General features: G+C 49.8%; 1 protein-coding gene across 4 annotated transcripts in view; it reads left to right on the top strand.

The window, feature by feature from the left end:
• Positions 1–3101: 3101 nt before the first annotated feature.
• LOC147608634 (histidinol dehydrogenase, chloroplastic-like) overlaps positions 3102–22930 on the top strand; it is a 72204-nt gene continuing 52375 nt past the window's right edge. Inside the window, exons 1-2 of one of the 4 annotated variants that reach the window (XM_086788907.1) lie at positions 3102–3450; positions 3547–3659. In XM_086788907.1, the coding sequence (XP_086645033.1) occupies positions 3222–3450; positions 3547–3659 (342 nt within the window). In that variant the 5' untranslated portion in view covers positions 3102–3221. Of the gene's footprint in view, positions 3451–3534; positions 3660–22930 lie in introns of all 4 variants that reach the window. The other 3 variants (XM_086788904.1, XM_086788905.1, XM_086788906.1) reach the window with 3 other exon arrangements.

Below are 22930 nucleotides of genomic sequence, written 5' to 3' on the forward strand. Positions count from 1 at the left end.
TAGATTTAATTGAGCCTCCGGTGTTACCACACGAACCAGAGCGCATCTTGGATTTTCAAGAGAAGCGAACTCTTCATAGAATTAGACAATAGTGTCTAGTTAAGTGGAAGGACAGACCAGAAGAAGGTTCAACTTGGGAGGACATTATTCCTCTTAAGACCCGATATCCTACCTTTGTTTTCGAGGACAAAAACTCTTCCAAAAGGGGGGAGTAGTGTTAGAACACTAGTAGGACTAGGCAGGGTGGTTCAGGGGAGTCCGAACATGTGTGGATGGCTAGGGCTATTTTAGTCGGCTAGGGTTCCTATACCCGGTGATTGGGTGGAGAGTTGTCCTATTCTCTTCTAGCAAGTTCATGGAGGTCCCATGGAAGCCTTTCACTTTGACATTAAATTGTGGGCCAATTTTGAAGTAAATACTTAGTTAGTTATCACTTGAGTACCGTGGCTCCAAGGTTGGCTACTCACAACCTTTGGAGACATGTTCAAGACTGCCTTCTAGGCATCCTCCTATAAAGCCTTCCATTTGATGCTCCACTACTCGAAGTTTCATTATGACTTTTGTTGCCACTTCTCAATCTACTATCATTGACTCCCCACTATACCTCACTATTTATGAAGAGGGTTTATATTAACCACATCAGTTTAACAGTGCTCCTAACATGTGGCCGTTCCTTTTTGCAACTTCTTTTTGTAACTGTGTAATGTGCCTCATGTTAACAATTTTGGGATATCACTGAGCGTACGACTTATATAATGTGGATTCATCACACTGATATACCAAGCTTATGATTGTGTGTAACACTTGGACATTATCTTTAATCGACTTATATAATGTCTATTGATCACTAATTTACTAAGCTTATAATTGTGTGTAACACTTGGACATTATCTTTATTAGCTTTTGCCCCTCCCCCAAGACATTCCATGGTGGTGGACGGTCGGGCATTGTGCTTTGTATATTAGAAAACATATAATCCCAATTGAGTCTAAGTTCTCTTGTGCTCTTGTCGTAATAGCTTGGTTGGAGCCTTACACAAGGGGAAGAAGTGAAGGAATGCAAGGGTCTATGCTAGTTTTCACCTTAGTCGTCCTTAGTTATCGAAGACTAGACAACCCTCGCTTGTGGAGACGCTAGGGTCCAATGGTGTCACCCCAATGAGGATAATGCAAATGTGTATGGACTAAAGAGGGAAAGAGCTATGGAAAGCTTAATCTTAGCCTCTATGCTTATGTTCATGCAAAGAGTGGGTGAGAGATGGAGATTGTGAAGGAGAAGGAGAGGAAGATGGAGAAGAAGAGAAGAAAGTAAACATTGCTCCAAGCATAAGCATGCAAAAATAAAAGAAGAAGCAAGCAAGTATGCAAGCTATTGCCACAAGAGCATAAGAGAACTTAGACTCGGTTGGGATTATATGTTTTCTAATATAGAAAGCATAAGAGAACTTGGACTCAGTTGGGATTATATGTTTTCTAATATAGAAAGCATAATGCCCATCCGTCCCAATGTTCACTATTTGGTGAACACAAAGCTTCTATTACGAAAAGGTGGCATAGTGCCTTACAAAATAGGATGAGACAAGGTCATGCTAACTAGAGTGGTTATAATAACTTCTTAATGTGATGAAGTCACAATTACAGAATTCATCGTTAACAATGTATGTATAAGGTTTGGGTGCCCTTATCAAATCAAGGTACACGTTTAACTAGAATTATGGAAAAGGAGTTGTTGAAGAACTTCAATGAAGCACATAGAAGGAGCCTCAAGCTAATAGACATATTGAAACTACCTTAAATTTGAGGACCACCTCAACTATATTCATTTTTCTCCCTATGATAAATTGTGCATTATAAGTAAAATATCCAATTTTTTATCCTCACAATAAAGGAAAGTAAAGTTGTAATCCATTTTTTGTAAGTGAACTTTTCACTTACGGATTCTTTTTAGCACTACAAGGGAATGCCACATATTATGGCGAGTATGAATGTTGCCATTAGGAAACAAGATGCATTGGCGAGTATGAATGTTGCCATTAGGAAACAAGATGCATTGGACACAAAGTCCACAAAATTTATTAAAGGACACATTTTCTTACCTTGCTATGGTCTTTATTGAATAACTTACTTTCAATTTTGTAAGGATAGAATATAGGTAGGGAGAATGTGGTGCGATAAACAATCTTACATATCTAAAAATTCTAGCCTCTCTCTTTATCTTGTTTATAATATTCTCAGAGTTCCTAGAACTCTCTCTCTCTCTCTCTCTCTCTCTCTCTCTGTGGTGCAATGGTTTACAAATTGGGCTCCTAATTGAGGCTGACTAAGGGTTCTAGTCCCATCCCTTACACTATGGTGTTGTCATATGTTGGCTTTGCTATGATGTTAAAGTCTCATCTCAATCTCAATCTTGGTTTTATTATGATGTTAAAGTCTCATCTCATCTTAATCTCGATTTTGTTACGATGTTAAAGTCTCATCTCATCTCAATCTTGGTGTCCTCATATGATCATCACATATCAATCTTTTTCTCCTCTTAAAAACTTTTCTTAGAAAGTAATGAGAACTTAGATTCCAAGGTTCTCTCTCAAACTTCCATCACAAACTTTTTGGCGCTCACCATGCATAATAGTTGAGAGGAGAGGGAAGATAGATGCACCACAACAACTAAGCCCACAACCCTTTGGCACCACACACCCAGGGAGCCAACAGAGAGAGGGCACAATCTTTCCAGAGAGCCGACGTCACGGCCCCCAGAGATCTAGATCCCCCACCCGAGATAGAAGCCATCCTTAGACGCTATAGAGATGTACGAGCATAGGAGGGGAGATTGTTGTGAGTATAGACTCTCTTTTTTGGTGTACTGGCTCAGCTCATGTAGTATGTGGTCCCATTTTATTTGGTACATCTTTGGTTTTTTCATGTTCTTGACATTATTCATGGACTACGGGTTTGCCTTTGTTTTCTACACACTTGCACACACAAGTAAATACAAATTTATACCAACAAATAATTAAGGAGGTTGTTTTTTTGTTAATTGAGTGCAAAAATGTAGTTTGATCAATGGAACATTCCTCTCTACCCAGCCAAGGTAGGGGAAACTCTACATTTGTTAGTTGAGTGCAAAAATGTAGTTTGATCAATGGAACATTCCTCTCTACCCAGCCAAGGTAGGGGAAACTCTACAAAGATCTCTTTCTATCCAGCCCAGGGAGCATTTAAGCTATGGTTTCTTTGCTGATGCTCTCAAATTACAGTACTGCTTGGTCGTCTTCTTCTTCTTCATCAGCATCTTTGTTTTGTACTCCATTACCTTCGGCGCAACCTCATTCATGCCATTCTTCAACGCCCTTCTCTCTTACCGACAAAAGCCCCCTCTTGTGGCATCTTCGTTCGAGCTTCTCTGCAGCCGAGCGGCGCCCAAATCGTCATTTCTTCTTCAACAGAACCATGGGTCTTTATCTCCACCCAAGTTCATTGAGAAATCAAAGAAATTAATCACTTTTTTTTCATAAAATTTACTCTTCCCCTGTTACAGCAGCCTGTGCAGGTAGCCTTCTCGACCCTGGCTTGAAGACCTACAAGCTTTCCGAACTTAGCGATGGCGAATTGAAGAGCCTCAGAGATCGTCCCCGGATCGACTTCTCTTCGATTTTTAAAATAGTAACCTCTTTTTTCCATTTATTTTCAAAGCTGTGAGAAATTGGAGAGAGAGAATGGACACACGCTCAAATTTCACGTCAAGAACGGGCACACCGATAAGGCGTATTATGCCATGGTCCCATCCGCTGCTTGCAGCCAGACTTATTTTGGAGGATGCAAACGCCAGCCGGTTTCTACAGAAGGTAGGACTCCTCAACTTTTGTAGATTGCCACCATGGGGCATGGACTACTTGAGGTGTTTCCAGGACACCACACCACCAAAGCTTTCCAAGTGGATCCCATTCAGGGCTAGGGAGTTATCCTTAGATTAACCATGGAGGCAGTGCAGAACTCCTTGAGATTGCCAAGAGTTGGTCCCATGGTACAACACAGAGAGGATGCACATGGTCATTTGGAAACCTTTGAGCAAGTATGTGAGACTTTGGAAGTGAATGACGACTCCACCAAGATCAAACTAGAGCACAAGGCTGCCAAATGGTTCAGAACTTTGGAACCACAAGGAAAAACAAAAGCAACTTATGAAGATTTGTAACAATCCTTTTTGATTGTGTATTCCAAGACTGGGGCCAAATGGAGTTCCGTTAATCAACTGAACACTCTTAAGCAAAAAGAAACTGAGACGATTAGGGAATACATTAACAGGGTCAAGTATCTCTGTAGTAAGTGGAACTTTTTTTTCCCGGGAAAAAGATCTTTCTATTAGTTAATGAAAAACAGCCACAAGGGGCTAAATACAACCACGAAGGGCTAGATACAAACCTGTATCATGTATAGGGCGGGGATCAAATAATCAAAAGGAGAAAGATGCACTTTCCCTTCGGCTGGCTGCTCTATGAGGAGAAGGCTATCTCATATGGGGGGGGGGGGGGGGGGGGGGGGGAATAACCAAACAGGTGGTCTGTAACGCCAAGTGGGATCACTACCTCTATCGGTGAGAAAAGGGCTAGGCCGCTAGAGCCTCAAGAAAGCTTCCCGCCGCTTTCGCATGCGGTTAGAGTCTCCCTGCAACTTCCTCCACTGACCGCGGAGGGTATGGATGATGTCAAGCCAAATGCTCCTGATGGATTCTGCAGGCGGAGTGTGGGTACCCTCGATGCCTTCATTGCATCTAGCTCGCCATGAGTGCCAGGCTGCGGTGCTACTGCAAATCTCCCATCCCTGACATTAGCCCGGTCGCCAGTGGTCCATAGATGTGGCTGTGACTAGTATTGCCGAAATGCGGAGGTGGGAGATTTGAAGGGCTAGCCGCCCACCATCCTCCTCGTATGCCTTGACCACCTCAGCCTCTGTGGCCCAAGCGACAGTGCCCCATGTAATGATCCAGGTTGAGGCCTTGTCCATTGTGAAGATGTGGAGAATCCTCAGCCAAATCTACTAAGCCTTCGAGCAATCCCAAAGACAATGTTGTTAGACTCCTGAGGGTGGCTGCACCTTTGGCAAGCTGCTGGCCGACCTCCAACTGCCAACCATGTGCCAACTGCCAAGCTTCTATGCGCCATCAACCAAAGAAAGAGGGTGATCCTTTGAGGCTGAAAACTGTCGTCCAAAAATCTGAGAGGAAACGCGGGGAGAGGCCTTGTGACTGCCAATGTGTTGTTGCTGCCGGGGTGCCATTGATCTCTGGCATCTGAATCCTGTGACCTAGCCGCGCTGTATATGCAAAAAAAGGGGGGCATCTAGATTCTCCTCCCGATCAACGGGATCATGCCAAGTTCACTCTCCTAGGTCCCACTGTAGGTGCATGAGAGGTTGGCTCTCCCATATCCATAGCCTCCAGAATCTCTCCCTAGCCACCTTGGCCGGCGGGGGGTCTATGTGCCACTCACGTGACTGAAATCCAATCACTCACCCTCTGTAAGATGCATCCACTGAGATCCTCCAAGGGGGGCTCGGATCTCTCTAATCTGCCTCGGGGACCAATAGAAAAAGTGTGCAAATCACTGTCCTCATTTGCCTTGTGGAGTGCGAGAAGAATATCATGCCGAGTAAACACTCCTAGCCAGAGTGGGGGGGGGGGGGGTCGGGTCTGGAATAGGTGTAAGCCACTCCTGAGGAATAGCAGAGTCGATATCGATGCTAAGCCTGTCTCGACCCTGGATCCTTGCTAGACCTCTCTCCTGAACCTCCGGGGGTAACTGCCTATGTGCAAGCCAATCTCCAAGGGACCTGGCAGGTCCTAAGCTCAATACTAAAAAATATACCTACTTCCCTCCCTCTTGGTGTGAGCTTTTGATCATCACCAAGTCTCTGAGGTTGGCCCCCCAACATATGGCCACTGGGTAAATGGATCAAGGGGTTCCAGATCAATGGTTGTCAAAGACGCTCCTCTCAAGCAATCGGAGCTAGCTGCCTAAGGGCCGGCCTGAGGTGATCCCAAGCTCGGAGTAAGTTGGCTGCAAATCTGTCCTCAAATTCAGGGGTAAATCCATAGGCCCACATCTTTGTGAAGATCCATCTAGTACTCTATGGCCAAGAGCCCCCTAGACTCGGGGTGCAGGCTGAAATCTGGGCCATGAGGAAGTCATTCCAAGGCTCACCACCGGGAAGGAATCCTCTAACAATCAACTTGCCCAACAGGGCGTGGATCTGAATAGCAGGGTCAATGATGCCTAGGTCCCCTCTATGTCGTGGCTGGATGATCACTCTCCAAGCCACGTTTGGCCTGGTAGGCCTCCCATCACATTGCCAGCCCATAAGAAGTTCCGGATCAACCGTTGCACCTGACCAATACATGCTTGGGAGAAAGCCCAATGTACCACATGGTGGCAAGAAGGACCTAGTTTGCCACCACCTCTCTATCAGCTGGGGAGAGCCTTGTGGAACTCCAGTACAAAAGCGTCTTCCGAATGCTTAGAAGAAGAGGGGCGAGTTGCTGCTCCGGAGAGATATTGATGCCCACCTGACATCCAAGATAGTGAACTGGAGTGCCCCTTGGGATCCACTGGAAAGCCTTAACTGGGCACCAAGTTGGGGCGGGTGCAGAGCCTACCCAGAAGTCACACGACTTGTGCTAGTTGATATGCGCTCTTGATGCGCGATAGAAGATCTCAATCGCCTTAGCGAATCTTTGAGATTCCCCACATCTCCAGACATGTAAGCTACTGTATCATTTGCAAACTCTGAGACTAGCAGCTCCTCTTGAGTACGGAGGGGGAGATGCAATCCCTGGAGCCTGGTCTCTTCAGCTGGGAGCAAAATGCTCATGGCCTCGACGACAAATAAGAAAAGATAAGGTGCCAGAGGATAGCCTTGGCGGACCGAACGGGAGGGGAAATTTGTCTCCGCGGATGAGAACCTGACTGTGAGAGGTTGAGTAAAGTCCTGAAACACCACAGATCCACTCCACAAGGAACCCCACCGGCTCATCTTGCCCTCCAAAAAGCTCCAATCTACCCTATCATAAGATTTCTCAAAGTCTAGGAGTAGCACTATGAGGTCCTGCTGCCGCATCCTAGTCGAAGCTGTTGCCTCCAAGAAAGTGAAGATGTTGTCTTGAATGCTTCGATCCTGAACAAAACCTGTCTGAGTGTCATGGATCAAGTCAGGGAGGAAAGGTTGAAGTCTCATGCTGATGGCCTTGGCCAAAATCTTGTAGGCGGTCCCAAGAAGGGTGATGGGTCTCCACTGCCGAATTTCCAATCTGTCACCACCCTCCTTAGGAATCAAGTGTATCAAATCCTCTGAAAGCCTCTCTGGCATGGCACCTGTGATCATAATCTCATTGAAGGTAGCCTAGAGGCCGCCCTCTATGAGGTCCGAGTGTCGAAGAAAGAAAGAGACTGGAAGCCCGTTTGCCTGCCCGCCCGCCCTCGGGCATTCTCCCCTAGGAAGAGCCGTCAATGCCTCCACCAGCTCCTTTGCAGTGAATGGAGTCAATAAGAAGGACCGAAGAGCGGGGCAGACCACTTCTCGTGTGCCACTAGACCCTCTCGCGCCGCGTCCATCACCTGTGGGGATAATGGGGCACTAGTGAGAGGAGATCGAAAAAAATATGTGGCGATGGCTCTTACATGGGGGGGATTAGAAACAATAGCTCCATCTTGGCCGCCATGCAACCTGCGAACGCCATTTCTCCTCCTGTGGGGGCTGGCTATCTCAAAGAAATCTCCTGTGACTCTATCGTCCGCTTGGGTCCAAAAGGCAGCTGTGGCATGGTACTTGTACTCCACCCTCCTCTTCTCGATGGATTTGATCTTCGTATGGGTGGCTGCAAACTGACTCTCAATCCAAGGGCTATTTGGGAACTCTCCTGAAGCCACTGAAGAGAAGCCAGACCCCTCCTCCAACTCCTCTCCTCATGAAATCCCTCCAATTTGCACTGGGCTGCCTCCTGCAGAAAGTTGTTGATCTCACCTAGGTCCGCATTCAAGGTGGAGCGGCAGAGCTTGAAATAAAATCTAGTCCCACCATATCTGCTCTATCCTGCTGTAGATCTCGGGGTCTTGTATGAGGCTGTCCAAAATCCTAGAGCTTGCGTGCTTGTCTTGCCTCCAGGGGTCCTCTAAGGACATAATAATCGGAGCGTGATCTGAAAAAGTTGTGCTGCCCACCAAGATACCGATCATGCCCCTACTGCTGCAAGCCCACTCATCCACATAGAACCTGTCAAGTCTAGAGAGGTTGGCGTTGGTGCTCCTCCTATCAGACCGCGAGAAGCACAGGCTCTCATGGCTGTGCCCAAACTCGGGAAGATGCCAAGAATCCTATCCCCTAAGTGCCAGTATTAACTCCTCCCATGCAAAGTACTCTGCGCCTGAGACTGTGGCCATGCCGTTGAGTCCGTCCTCTGCCACCTCAATCATGTTAAAGTCTCCACCCATGCACCAAAAGTCAGATTGAGGAAGGGTTTGCCGGACTGGGCTCCATAATATGGCTCTGCCTGTTGTGGTGTTTGGGGCATAAACATTAAGGAAGCCCACGTAATCCTCTCCAATCATAATGGTAACCCACTGTGCTCGCCTAGAGACTGACTCTTGAGCCTATCACTGTTGGTAAAAGCTGCTCACTGTCAGAAATACAGACTCCTTGCATCCCTGAGGGGCCGAAGGACGGAGACCAAAAAGTGTGACTCCTGCCTGGTAGAATCTTCCCGCAGCAGCGGGTATGCCCCTCGGAAAGAATGTCGCTGGGTCCCCCAATTGTAGCTCTGTGAATCTCTCCTCTGAGGATGCCTCCTCTTTGAAAGCACTGAGGCCCCCCTAAACCCTGAATGTTCCATGAGGCTATCCGCATATCAATATTTGTGGGAGGCGGAACTATTGGAACTGCCCTTCACTCGAAGAGTCTTGGGCGTGGGTTTAGATGGGGAATAATCACAATCCATCCTGGGGCGAAGGTGCGCCAAGTGGGTGCGGATCTTGTCCTCCGTGTGATGCCACTCTGTGCGAGTGCGAGAGTATTCATACTCCGAACTCCGTTGATCACAATGGAGATATCTATAAGAAGGGGGGAGAAGTACTGCGATTGAGATATGTAGGAACACAAAAAGCAGCACCTCTAGGCTGGAGGCCACCATCTCCCCGTCTTGGTCTCTATGGCGTGAGCCTCCAAGCTCCATCCTAGCCAAGGGCCATAGGTGGGTGAGTACATCGGTGATGCGAAGATCGTGAAGATGGTGTGAGACCTCAATTGCTTGTCCGTGGAAGGCGGTAGCCACCGACTCCGAGTCCCACTCCGTCCTCGGGGCTACACTCAAAGGAAAAGAGAAGATCATCGCCCCACTCTTTGGCGTAGAAGGTTTGGGAGCTAACTAAGCTTTTCATACAGTGTGCCTTGTCTTTCAACATACTACGCACTCATCGTTGGAATTGAGCCATGTGTGCAATCAGCCGAATTGGATACGAGTGGGAGGGGCCCAGCTATGAAACTATGCGCACAAAAGAGCTCCGTAGAGAGCGTGCACAAGTGCATCATGAAATTCAGCCATTGAGTCGTCAGAATATGCAGCGGAGATGAAGACAAAATCTGAAAACACAAGAGCAAGTTGCACTGCAGAAAAACACAGCAATAAAGCGGGAGAGAGAGGGGCGTGTAACTCTGCTATATACACAAGAAATCCTGAAATCTGGAATACAAACAGTGTGGGGGCTAGGGGCCATTATGGCCCCTAAGAGCCAGTCGGCGAGCCCAAAAGGCAGCCGACAGCAGCCTGGGGGTACCCGACCTGCTCAATCTCCAGTCGGCCAGCTATGTGCAGTCGGCCAGCTCTCAGGGTGAGTCGTGGAGAAGCAGGAGTAGTCGGCTATGACAACTAGGCCATCCAAGAGCCACATGACAGCCTCCCACACCAGAAAAAATAGGGAAAAATATGGAGAGTGGGAAAAAATGAGAGAACACCTAAATCGGGCGGGCACACCCACAACAGAGGCCCTGGTGTAAACACACAGACAGGAGATGACTGCTAACACCCCCTCTCAGCTCCTGGATGTGAAACCAACCGCAGGGAGCTGGAGTGCCGCTGGAGCAAAGCCTGAGATAGAGACTTCGTGAAGTGGTCCACCGCACTGTCCTCCGTCGAACAGAACTCTAGCAAGATGTTATCAGCCAACGATCTTTTCACGAACAAAATGCCTTTGGATGACCGTGGGTTCCACCAGTGGAAACCCAATCTTGCCAAGCAACCTCCGCAACCTCACCACCTCGCAAGCAACACCACAAGCAGCCCGGTACTGTGCCTCTGTCGATGACAAGGCAATAGATGGCTGCCTCTTACTGCTCCATAAAACTGCTCCTGAGCCAAGGGAAAAACTGTAGCCTGATGTCAAGGTCCTCGTGTTTGGCTCTCCTCCCCAATCTGAGTCACTCCGACCGTGGAGTCTGACTCCATCCATCAACCCCCCTCCTGTGTAAAAGAGTTCGAGATCCTTCGCATGCTGCAAAAACCACAAGATACGCAATCCTGCCTCCCAAAGAGTCCTCTGCAAACATGAGCTCAACAGCCGCATCAGGAAGCTCCTGTCCAATCTGGTATGCATCAACTAAATCAATGAACCATTCTGCTTCTGAGTCAAGGAGGCATCATCCTACTGTAACATGCGGAAGCTTCGGGGGAGATCGGTAACTTCAATGCTCAAAAATCAGCACACTTTTTGCGACGGAATTAACGCACAAACTGAATGAAGATGTGCAGAAAATAGAGAGAAAGAAAGAAAGAAAGCTGTATTAACGTCTACTAGATGCCGAACTCGACCTATGAGACAAATCAATGTACAACTGTCAATGTCTTCTGGATGTCCATTAAAAAAAAAGGACAATGAACATGAAATAAACTATGAAAGTATTGAGCTAGTGGGGGGGTGTGATGGATGGAGCACTACTACTAGAGGCTTAGTATGCAACCTATATGCGCAGGGTATACAAGAATGCAATGCAGATCTGTCTAGCTCCAACCAGTACCATAATGGGGGTGTAATATGTGATACATGGGCGATGGCGAGGCAAAAATACCTCGCATGATCTCCGGGTGTGAGTGTAAGTGAGCTAGCCGCTCTTGGATATGGTGCTGATGTCGAGCCCGTATCTCTGTGATCTCCCTTTGATGTAGTCTGGGAGTTTGGTAGCCTGGTGCTCTCGGTCTCCGTCTGGCTCGGAGGTCCGCAGCGCGCTGAAGTGTAACCCCCTCTTGTGTCAGGATAGGCACTGGGATAGATCTCTGGAAGAAATCAGTGAGCTGGAGCTGTCGCCCATCTCTCCCTGTGGTATGAGTCCGTAGCAGTCTCTTTGTGGCGCCGTGTCTCTAGCAAGAACTGGCCAAATTTGCGCTGGTCTGCGGACTCCATGATCTGGCGGAGTGAGGGATGTCCATTGAAGATGGTGGTGTATCTCTCTCTAATGACACTATATGCTTTGCATCTACATACATAATGTTCCTCACTCTCAACCTCCTCCTGGCATAGTCTGCATATCCTCTCTGCTCTGGGGATCCGTGCTGTCCTACCTACCTCAATCTCAAGCTGGTGTGATGACACTCTGAGCTGGCCAATCACCACTCGGGCACTGTGAGGCATGTACACATCCATGTATCCAGGTCTCTGTATGAATCCATCTGCTGAGATACGCATAAACTGATCTCTGTAGTATAGCATCTTTGGCGGTAGAGGCTGACTGGGTGTAATCCAAGTCTCTTGAGTGTATCGCTGCCATAAATCCTACCGAAGGACTCTGTTCCTCTCACTGTGAGAGAGCTGGATGTGTGGTGCATGTATACCATACTGGAAAGGTGGCAGGTGATCTATGTCAAGACCATGCTGAGTGAGCCACTGTATCATCTGTGAATACCATGATCTCCTATCTCCACTCTCTGTGAGCTGATTGGACGCCTCAAAAGCTCTATGTGAGAGTCGATCTGATGGCATATCTCTGATCCTCTGTATGAAGCAGATCGTCTGGAAGAGGGCCTATACTAGCATAGGCGGTGCAGCAAACTCCGTCCGGACAATGTCATGTGGGACGGAGGGTTTGCTGCGGATCATCCGTGAGAGCATGAGAATCTGAGGCCTCTCTATCTGAGACCATGTGGAGGTGGCGAGCCCAGGTGCCCATACTGCTGCAGCATACATCAAAGCAGGGGTGACTAGTGTGTCAAACAACCACCCCTTCGTGCGGGGCTCCTGGAAGTGTGCCTGGTGACACTGTCTCTCTAGCATGGCGAGAGCTGCATACCCTCGTGTGAGTCTATCCCTGGCTGCCTGTGCCATAGTAAATCTTCCTGGCGGAGTCGTAAATGTAATCCCTAGGAACACATTTGAGTCTACCACCTCTACCTGTCCTCCTGCTAGTGTGAAGATGGCCTGTCGTCAAACCGGCCCTGAGGTGTGGAAAATCATGGCCTTGGTTTTCCCAAGGTTCACTGTAAGCCCCCTCTGTGTGGAGAAGCCATCGAGTGCATGGCGATGGTGCTGTAGTCCCATCTGCGACTCAGAGACCAGAATAATGTCATCTGCATATAGCATAATGTGGACTGTGGTACCTGAGATGTCTACCCCGTCCCCACCACTGTGACCAATGAAGTCAGCCACCTCCTCGATGTATAGCCCAAATAGTGTAGGAGAGAGAGGGCATCCTTGCTTCACACCCATGGTGCTAGCAAAAAAATAAGACAGCCCCCCGGGGCATCGTATGCGCCCGAAGACCTGCTCATATAAAGCATAGATGCCCCAAGCCATCTCTGATGGGATCCCCAATGACTGTAGGCGCTGGAAGAGTCTCTCTTGTGGCACCGTGTCAAATGCTTTGCAGAAATCCACAAAGCAGCAGTATAATCTCTTCTCCCGCGCCCTAGCCTGGTCAATCAGACATCTCAGAGTGAATATATGGTCAATAGTGGAGAAAGCTTGTCGGAATCCAGCCTGCCCTGGTGCTCGCAATCCTTCCTTCTCTGCATATGAGCTCAACTCTGCCTCGAGCACTGCGCTATAAAGTTTGGCCAATGTATGACCAATCATGATAGTCCTGTAGTTGCTGGGGTCTAGCATGTCTCCCGCTTTGTGGAGAGGCACGATGGTGTGCATAGTCCACTCAGCTGGTAGGCCCTCCACTAGTGCCCTATTAAAGAGGTGAGCAACAAAGGGTCCCAGTGTGTCAGCTGCATAAATAAGATGCTCACTCTATATACCTGTGTGGTCAGCTGATCTCCCATGCTGTAACCGGCGGATAGCTCTCTCTACCATCGAGGCGGTAAAGAAAGTAGAGGTGGTAGGGCGGGATTCCTGTGGCTGTGGTATGGGCGGCTGCTGAGGGATATGGTAGAGGCTCTTTGCATATGTGTGCCATGTGTGTGGATCCTCAATCGGGGTACGAGGGCGAAGTTTTCTCATCCTGCGCCATGCAGTGGCTGCATCTCTGCTCATCAGTAGGTGGTATATATCCCAGTACTGTGCCTCCTCATATGCACGCCTCTTACGGCATGTGAGGATCCTCATCTGTCGGCTCGCTTGTCTCTATGTAATGGTCCCTAGTGCTCTCTGGGCACGGAGGTGTCTATATAGCTCTCTGCACTCATCATCATACCACCGATTCTGGGGCATGCTCCCAGATCTATCCGTGTGTGCAATGTGTGTATGATGGGGGAAGCTGCGGGTGGCGGTCGTATGTAGTAGAGATGACAGCTGGGTGGTGAGTGTGTCTAGAGGTGACGGGATCCATCTGGAATAACCCGTCATATACATGATGCTCATATATGGCTGCTAAGTCATGGGTGAAGTAGAAAGGAGAGGACACAGTATTGGGTCCTGAATACCCTTTGTAGGGCCCCCACCACGAATGGTGTATTTGCTTTATTAGAATGATGTAAATCTGAAAAGAAAATACAGAAATCTTGACCTTTCTTGGCTGAGAAATCTCTGCCCTTGACCTGCAGTCCTTCACCCCTTTGCGTTAGCAACTTCTTGGCTATCCTAGCCTTGTTTTGCTCGAGCACTTGGTGAATTGTGAGATCACACAATGGGTTGGGGCCTCGACTATTTATACTACCCATAAAGGGTAGTCGGCCAGCTATAAATCCAGGCGGCTGTCATAAATCAGCCCATGACCTATTATTCAGCATTAAATGCTAGATAAATTCCATAAATTGCTGCGCATCTCTTCCTTGATGGCTGGGCACTAGGCGCTTGATTCCTAACAGATCTGGGCACTGTCTGAATGCTGTTTGGAGCCTGGGCAGCCTGTATGGGCTGCCCCATACTTGCCCTTACAATCTCCTAGGGCTGGATAACCAGTTGGTTATCCTTGCAAGAGCGCTGGGGCTGTCCTAAAGCACTCCAATGGCCTTCCCATGGCTGGTGGGTACAGCCAGGGCCTTCCTGGCCCTCATGGGGGTGGTTTACCCTGTCCCCATGCCCACACAAGGACTTGGGGTAGCCCTATGGGCTGGCCCCTTTTCCTAAATGCAAACCCTAATTGTCTACTCAATGATATGGCATCTAGTACCATACCAGATACACAGAATCACTGACCATTCCAGAGGGAGACTCACAGCGCGGACTGGTACTGTTTCATGTGCAAGACAGTGCACACCTGACCTTGGACTCATGTGCAGGACAATGCACACCTGACCTCGGGATGGATCCCTGGCTGACTCGTTCCGGACTGGGCTCACATGGGACCAATTTACCATCCCAGGTCTTGCACCTTCTGTACAGATATGTCTATGTGGCATCCAAGTGCGGGATGCACGTGACATCCCCTTCTGCTTAACTTGACGGAAGCTACATAGCCTCCAAATAATCCGTCAATAACGTCGGATAGTCCTCAAAAAACTCTTTGTCAAGCCATACCGCTTCGTGGGTCCCTCGGTCCTGAGACTTCGTGAGGAACTGTCTTTGCCTTCGGTCGGAGCCATGCTTGAAACGGTGCAGAAGGATTTGTTTTGGAACCATAACTTCTGCTTCATCAATAATATCTGGTTCCGTCTCGTCTTTAACTTCTGAAGGGATCGGACCTGCATATGGCTTTAACCAACTGACGTCACAAACTCGGAGGTAGCTTTAACTGCATAGACACCTCATTAATCTTCTTTTGGATGGGAACAGGTTTGAAGCTCCTGAAAGACAACTTTGGGCATCGCTAGCCCACCTGCTTCAACCTTTGCTTCATAATCCGAAGATAAACCCAATTCCCTCCCGAAAACTTTATATCCCTTCTGTCTTTATTGGCCTGTCGAGTGTAGGCCTCCTGCGCTTTAGCCAATCTGTCTTTTAACTGATTCTAAAATCTCCTGGTAAGACTCCGTCACTCTGTTCGCTTTAGGTACTGAAGACGAGGTCCTGGTAAACAATGACTAGAAAGGTCTTCCAAACGTTGCCTCATATGGAGTCCTGCCAATAGCTGACGAAAAAGAATCATTCAAAACAGCTTGAACTAAAGGCAAATAAGATTCCCACTTACCTTGCTGATCGTGGACATAACACTTCAGCACATCAAAGGCCAACTGGTTGTATATCTCTGTCTGGCCGTCCGTCTGTGGGTGGAATGCACTGGAAAAATATAATTTAGTACCAAAGTTATCAAACAATGCCCTCCAAAAATGATTGGTAAACTTGGCATCTCGGTCTGACACTATTGTCCTAGGAATCCCGCCAATCGGGTACCAATGCCGAATGAACAACTGGGCAACATTCTCGGCGGTCACATTGGCCCTGCAAGGAATAAGCATAACAAATCTGCTAAATCTATCAACAATAGTTAAGCACTGCGTATTACGCTTACTCGGACTCGGAGGCAGATTCGACAAAGTCCATTGAAATATCTTGGAAAGGACCCTCAGGAATTAGCAAGGACTGTAACAACCCTATCTTCTTTCCACGAGGAGCTTTCACCTTTTGACAAATATCACAGCGTTGTACATATGTAAACACATCTCGCCTCATCTTTGGCCAATAATATTGCCGTTCCAATTTCTCTCGAGTCGAATTCATGTCCCTATGACCACCAGTAATGGCGTCATGGGCATCATGGAGAAGAGCTGCCCTGAACGACTTCATGACACACAGTCGGCCTTTGTAGAAAAGCCAACCATCACGTATCAAAAAGTGGCATGGTCCTGTGGCATCCAATGCCTGTTCCCACTGTGTACCGAATTCCTCGGAATCCGCGTACGTGTGCTTTATGTCATCTAGTCCTGTACCAACAAGATCAAGTCTAGTGGTTTGAATTGAAGTCACTTGTCCCTTCCTGTTCAAAGCATCGGCCACTGGATTGGTCTTTCCTGGAAGGTACTCAATCATACCACTGAATTGCTAGAATATCTGGCTCCAGCGGTGTTGTTGGTCACTCCACTGTGCACTTGGCATAGTCTGAATCCAGCATAATGCCTGATGGTCAGTGCGAACCTCAAAGTCACGGCCATAAAGAAAATGTGTCTAATGTTTCAAGGCCTGTATAACTGCTAGGAGTTCACGATCATAGACTGAGTAATTTTTCTTTGCGGGCAGTAACTTACGAGACATGTAAGCTACTGGATGACCATTCTGTTGTAACACACCTCCAATTGCGATGTTACTCGCATCGGTGATCACCTGAAATGGCTCGTCCCACGAAGCAAGTGCTAAACAAGGCGCTTCTGATAAAGCCACCTTGAGGTTCTTGAATGCCTCCAACGCTCGTGGAGTCATTCGAATCCGTTGCCTTCTTGTCTTCACACCCTTTAGTAGATCGGTGAGATCCGCCGAGAGGTCAGATGTCTATGTGGGTGGAGTATGCCTGGCATATACCCACAAAGGATCTGATGTCATATGCTGTCTGAGGTACTTCCCAATTGACAATCTCGGTCACTTTAGCCGGATCAAGTCGAATGCCTTCTGCACTAATTATGTATCCCAAGTAATGCACCTGGAACAAATAAAATTCCGACTTCTTTTCATTGACGTAGAGCTCGTTGCTTTCCAGCAATCTAAGGACTTTCTCCACATCAATGTCATGCTGCTCAACCGTAGCTGAAAATACCAGTATGTCGTCCAGAAATATGAACACACACTTTCCAATCAAATCCCGGAAAACACGCATCATCATGCGGTTAAATGTAGTTGGGGCGTTCGTCAAGCCAAATGGCATGACCACAAATCCATAGTGGGCTCGTTCCGTACGGAAGGCTGTCTTGGGGATGCCCCCCTCCACAATCCTCACTTGGTGGTACCCACTTTTTAAATCAAGTTTTGAGAATACCTTTACTCCATTCAGCCTCTCAAGAATATAATCTATTCGAGGCATCGGGAATCTACTCTTGATAGTCAGCTTATTGAGTGTACGATAATCGACATACAATCGAGAAGACCCATCTTTCTTCTTGACAAATAAGACCGGTGCTGCAAATGGCGACACGCTGGGGCGGATGAAGCCAGATTGCAACAATTCTTGGAGTTGGCGGTCCAACTCTGATTCCATTGCCTTGGAAAGGCGATATGGAAACTTGCTCGGGGTTCCGAGCCTGGGAGGAGGTTAATCTTGTGGTCCTCCGGTCTGGACGGGGGGAGTTGGGGAGGGAGACTGTCTCGAGAAGTATGTCCTTTTGTATGACAAAAGAAACATCTACCCTCCTCCTTGTATTGAGAAAGCTCCTCAGCACTCAACTTGCCACAAGTCTTGCGTGCCTCCGCTTTCTGGTCTGGAGTAAGCTTAGACGCTTTGTTCGAGATCTTGGAGCCAGAGGCTCCCGTGCTTTGTCCTGGGGAAGACCCCGTTTGGTTCTGGCCTTTTCCTCCCGAGGCGGTAGCCTTGGGAGTAACCGGCTGGGAAGTCTTGGGCTTGCCACCATTATGCTTCATTTTTGCACTCTGCGCAAGCGAGAGTGCGTCTTCAAAGGTGGCTGGCCTAAACATATGCACCTCTCACTGGATTTGCGTGTCAAGGCCATACAAAAATTGCCCTTTCTTGTCCGAATCAGATAAGCCTAATTGCAAACATAAAGTCAAAATTCTATTGGCAAACTGAAGGACTGGTTGCGCGTTCTGACGTGCTTCCCTGAACTCGTCTTCGAGTCGCTCAAGGTAGTTCGGCGGTAGAAACCGCTGCTTAAGGTCGCGGACAAACTCGTCCCACACATAAGCTGCCATACCTAATCTGGTGTGGGCATGAGCCCACTGAGTCCACCAAGGAATGGCCTCACCTTCCAAGTACCAACTGGCTAAGATCACTTTGTCAGTATCTGTCTTTCTAACTGCGGCAAAGTAAGCTTCAAACTGATGCAACCATGAATAAAGAGTTGTGGGGTCGAGTTTACCATTATACTTAATGAAGTTCATTTTCTCGGGAAAATGATTCGAGGGCACCACTGGTGTCAATCTGGCATCCAAAGTTTTACGATAACGCTCATGTTCCACGTGTCGCATGGCTTCGTCTTCTCGTTGTCGGATCTCCAATGCACGCATCTGCAACTCAAGCAAAGAGCTCGGCTGCGGTCGTGACCCCGCGAGAGGGTCCTTGTGTCCAGGATCTGGAATGTGGGATACGGAAGGAGAGGGAGGAGGAGATGGAAAACGGGACACTGGAGAACGAGTATGCCCTCCCAGAGCCAAAATCTGTGCCTTCTGCTCTTCCAACTTGGTTGTCTGGTCTGCGAATTGATCGCATCATTTGTTGGAACATTACTACCCATAAAGGGCAGTCGGCCAGCTATAAATGCAGGCGGCTGTCATAAATCAGCCCATGACCTATTATTCAGCATTAAATGCTAGATAAATTCCATAAATTGCTGCGCATCTCTTCCTTGATGGCTGGGCACTAGTCGCTTGATTCCTAACAGATCTGGGCACTGTCTGAATGCTGTTTGGAGCCTGGGCAGCCTGTATGGGCTGCCCCATACTTGCGCTTACAGTCTCCTAGGGCTGGATTACCAGTTGGTTATCCTTGCAAGAGCCCTGGGACTGTCCTAAAGCACTCCAATGGCCTTCCCATGGCTGGTGGGTACAGCCAGGGCCTTCTTGGCCCTCATGGGGGTGGTTTACCCTGTCCCCATGCCCACACAGGGACTTGGGGTAGCCCTATGGGCTGGCCCCTTTTCCTAAATGCCAACCCTAATTGTCTACTCAATGATCTGGCATCTAGTACCATACCAGATACACAGAATCACTGACATCATTCCAGAGGGAGACTCAGTGCGGACTGGCACTGTTTTATGTCTAGGGCAGTGCACACTTGACCTTGGACTCATGTGCAGGACAATGCACACATGACCTCGGACGACTGGGATGGATCCCTAGCTGACTCGTCCCGGACTGGGCTCACATGGGACCAGTTTACCATCCCAGGTCCTGCACCTTCTGTACAGATATGTCTACGTGGCATCCAAGTGCGGGATGCACGTGACAACTGCTCACAAGGATCATCACCTTTTACGGTGGGATGCCAAGTCCTGGAAACTTGCTGAAGACCACTCAAGGCCTTCGGAAACCTGTAACCAACCCCCTCTGAATCCGGAACCACAAAGCCGGGAGAATGTGCAACATCCACCTCCACCTGCAAGTAATCAACTGCCACCTGCCTGGCCTTCCAATAGGTCCTCGTGGAAAGAACTTCCTCATCTACAGGAGTTTCTTTGTCTTCCGAATGCTACAGACATCAGAGCATAGGTTACCTGTAAAGTTTCCTCTGATTGACGAACATAAGAACTACCAACATCTATATATATATAAGAGAATCAAAGTGCAGCTCGCTGAAGCTCCCGCCTTCACCCCTGCTCGCGCCGCTTGCTCGCCCCTCGCCTTCCCTCCCTCGCGCCCTTTCCCCTTATGCGCCCCCCCCCCTTCATCTCGCCATTGCGCCCCCCCCCTTCATCTCGCCTTCTCGCCCTCTCTCGCGCTGAAGCGCCCGCCCCCCTTTAGCTCGCCATCGCGTCCCCCTCACCTCTTCAGCGCCCCGTCCCCCCCGTCCCCCCCTCCGCCAGCCCTCTCTCTCCCCCCGCCTCTCCTTTCGTGCTGCTCCCCCCCCCCCCCCTTCTTGCTGGTTTTTCCGCCCCCTGGGGGTTCTTCCTTTTTTTTAAAAACCCTTCCGTCTTCCCTCTCTGCCCTTCGTGTGCAGCTCGGTTCTTGCAGGTATCGCATTTGCTCCTCCTTCGCCACAGCTTTTGACTCTGATGGAGGCTCCTCCCGCCCCACCTCAGAGGGACTCTTTTGCAGCCCCCTCGACCGCCCTTGAGGATACCCCCATCAGGCTTTCTCTTTCGCCAGAAGAGGAAGCGAGCCTCGCCGCAGAGGTGGAACGCCTCCAGGCACATTCCACCATCTGCCGTATAGTCGGCACTCACCCCAGCAGAGGGGAGATCTGGGATCTTCTTCAGGCCCGCCTTCTTGCAGACGTGGGCAAGATCCTGGACGTTCAGCTTTTGGGCCGTGGACACTACTAGATCGAGTTCGAGACTGCCCAGAGCGTGGCCCAGGTCCTTGCCATGAGTCCCCTTGACATTTGGGGCGCTTGGGCATTCTTCAAACCTTGGCAGCATGGCTTTGACGGTTGACCCCGCAGCGGCCGGCGCCTTTTCCATGTTACTGTTTGCTTCCCTGGACTCCGCCGCGAGTACCTTCCGCTCCTTTCGAGGCTAGGAGCACTGGTGGGCTCGGTGCTCGAGACTGGCCCCACTGCAGCCTCAGTGGTGGCTAGAGCAACTAGGCTACCTTCGGTCAGAGTCTTGGTTCCTGACATCTCTTCCCTTCCGAAGGTCATTCAGCTACCTAGGATAGGGGGGGGATGGATTGATCAGAGAGTGAAGTTTTCGGGGCTCTCGAACCAGTGCTTTATTTGCAGACAGGTCGGCCACCTGGCCAAGGCCTGCCCTCGCAGGAGACCCCGACCTGCACCACAGCAGCAGGCCCCTGATGGCCCGCCCACAGGCGGCTCGGCAGGCAGCCTCCGGGACACCTGCTCAACCCACAGAGACCTCGGAGTGGCAGCCTGGACAGGGGCGCCGTCGAGGGAGACAGCCCCAGCAGCATGCCCAGAGACCGATGCAGTAGCAGCCACAGACTCAGCATCACTGGGTTCCCGTGAGGAATAGCTTTGCTCCCCTCCAGGAGGAGACCCCAGCGCCGACTGAGGACCAGGAGTTGCCAGCACCCCCTCCTTCGCCCCCACCCCCCCCTCCCCCCTCCCCCGTTCCCCCCTCCCGCCTCGCTTCCTCCTTCGTCTCCCCCCGTCCCCGTTCCGGTTTCGGCCGCGGCTCCTTCCCCACCCCCTCCTCCCCCCCCTCCTCCCCCCCCCGCTCGCCTCAGCTCCTCGGGAGGCCCTGGCAGTCCCCTGGCATTCACCTGTAGTCCGCCGGAGGGCTCTGAGCACCGACCTTGCTCGAGCACCGCAGAGGAGACTTACCATGCCGATTCGGGCTTCACGGATATCCTCTATCCGCAGTCGGCTGAGTCGTCTCGACACTAGACAGCGCTCGGAGGCTTTTGATTACTCCTTCACACGGCTTTTTGGAGCAGAGGGCCCCCATGAGCCAGCACCCATCCGAGTTCATGTAGTGATACCTCCGGCCTGCGGGGAGGAGGCACTTGATTCAGCGGTGGCCTTCTCATTCCCTCTCTGTGGCCCTTGCGACCGGGAGTGGACCCTGGAGCTCGCTCTTAGCACTTTGAAGACTCAGGCAGTTGAGTTTTCTCACCATGTGAGCGATCTGGAGGTGACAGATGTGATAGGCCGACTATGGGAGTTGGTTCATTTTTTCATTGATCTCGGGAGTGTGGATGCCTCAGGGATTCGACATTTGGTCGTTCGCATTGTGGCAGACTTAGCACGCGACCCTGGATATGTATGCATACACGAGGGTGCTCTGTTTGAGCGGGAGGCAGTCGCCATGGGACACAGCCACTAGCGCCTGATCCGAGATTCTTGCAGTACACCGGGTGGGCAGATTCGTAGCCGCTCGGATGGGGACTATTCTCCATCCAAGCCGCTTGCGAAGGCCCGCCGTACGGCTGAGACAGCATTCACCTCAGCAGGTCATCCATGAGGATCATCTCATGGAATGTACAGTGCCTTGGCGGCGCACATTATAAACGTTATCATGGTTGCTTGAGGCAGGAGCTTCAGAGATGCCTGGTTGGGGACAGTATTGATATTCTGTTGATGCAGGAGCACCATTTGGGTGAGAGCAGGATCCGGAGATATGGTTCGGTGATGCCTGGTAGATGGGACACCTTTTGGTCTGCAGGACTTGGCCCTTTGGGTGGGTAGGGAGGAGTATGTATGGTCATTGCGGATGTATGGCGGCAGGCCATTGTGGATCGCGGGATCATTGTGCCTGGTAGAGCACAGTATGTCATTCTGAGGATGCATGATGAGCTCTTTGGCGTGCTCAATGTCTATGCGTCCAACCATGCTAGTGCCAGAGCAGAGTTCTGGACCCAGGTTACGGATGCATTGCCAGAGGCCGCACATTGGTGTGTCGGGGGAGACTTCAACATGCTTGAGGACCCGACCGATAGGGTGGGAGCAGTCATGTTACAGTGCACGGTACGGAGCTTGCAGCTTGGGAGCGATTTTGCATGGCACTGAGGATCACTGATGCATGGCAGCATGAGGCCTTCTCCTGCTCTCAGGACAGTCTTAGTTTCTCTCGGTCGGATCGCCGGCAGGGAGGGACTAATCTATCACGGATTGATTGCTTTTATGTGGGCGATAGGTTAGGGGAGCGAGGAGGCTCTGTTGGCATTCTCGCTGGCATCTCTTTCTCAGACCATGCGCCAGTTATTTTGACTCTAGAGGAGAGGACACGGGAGACCAGCTTGCAGTTGAGGATCCCAGAGAGGGTACTTACAGATCCTAGTCTCGCTAAGGACATTGAGAGG

Source organism: Cibotium barometz, chromosome 53, assembly GCF_041138505.1.
Source record: "Cibotium barometz isolate CiBa-2024 chromosome 53, ASM4113850v1, whole genome shotgun sequence".
Taxonomy (NCBI): Eukaryota; Viridiplantae; Streptophyta; class Polypodiopsida; order Cyatheales; family Cibotiaceae; genus Cibotium; species Cibotium barometz.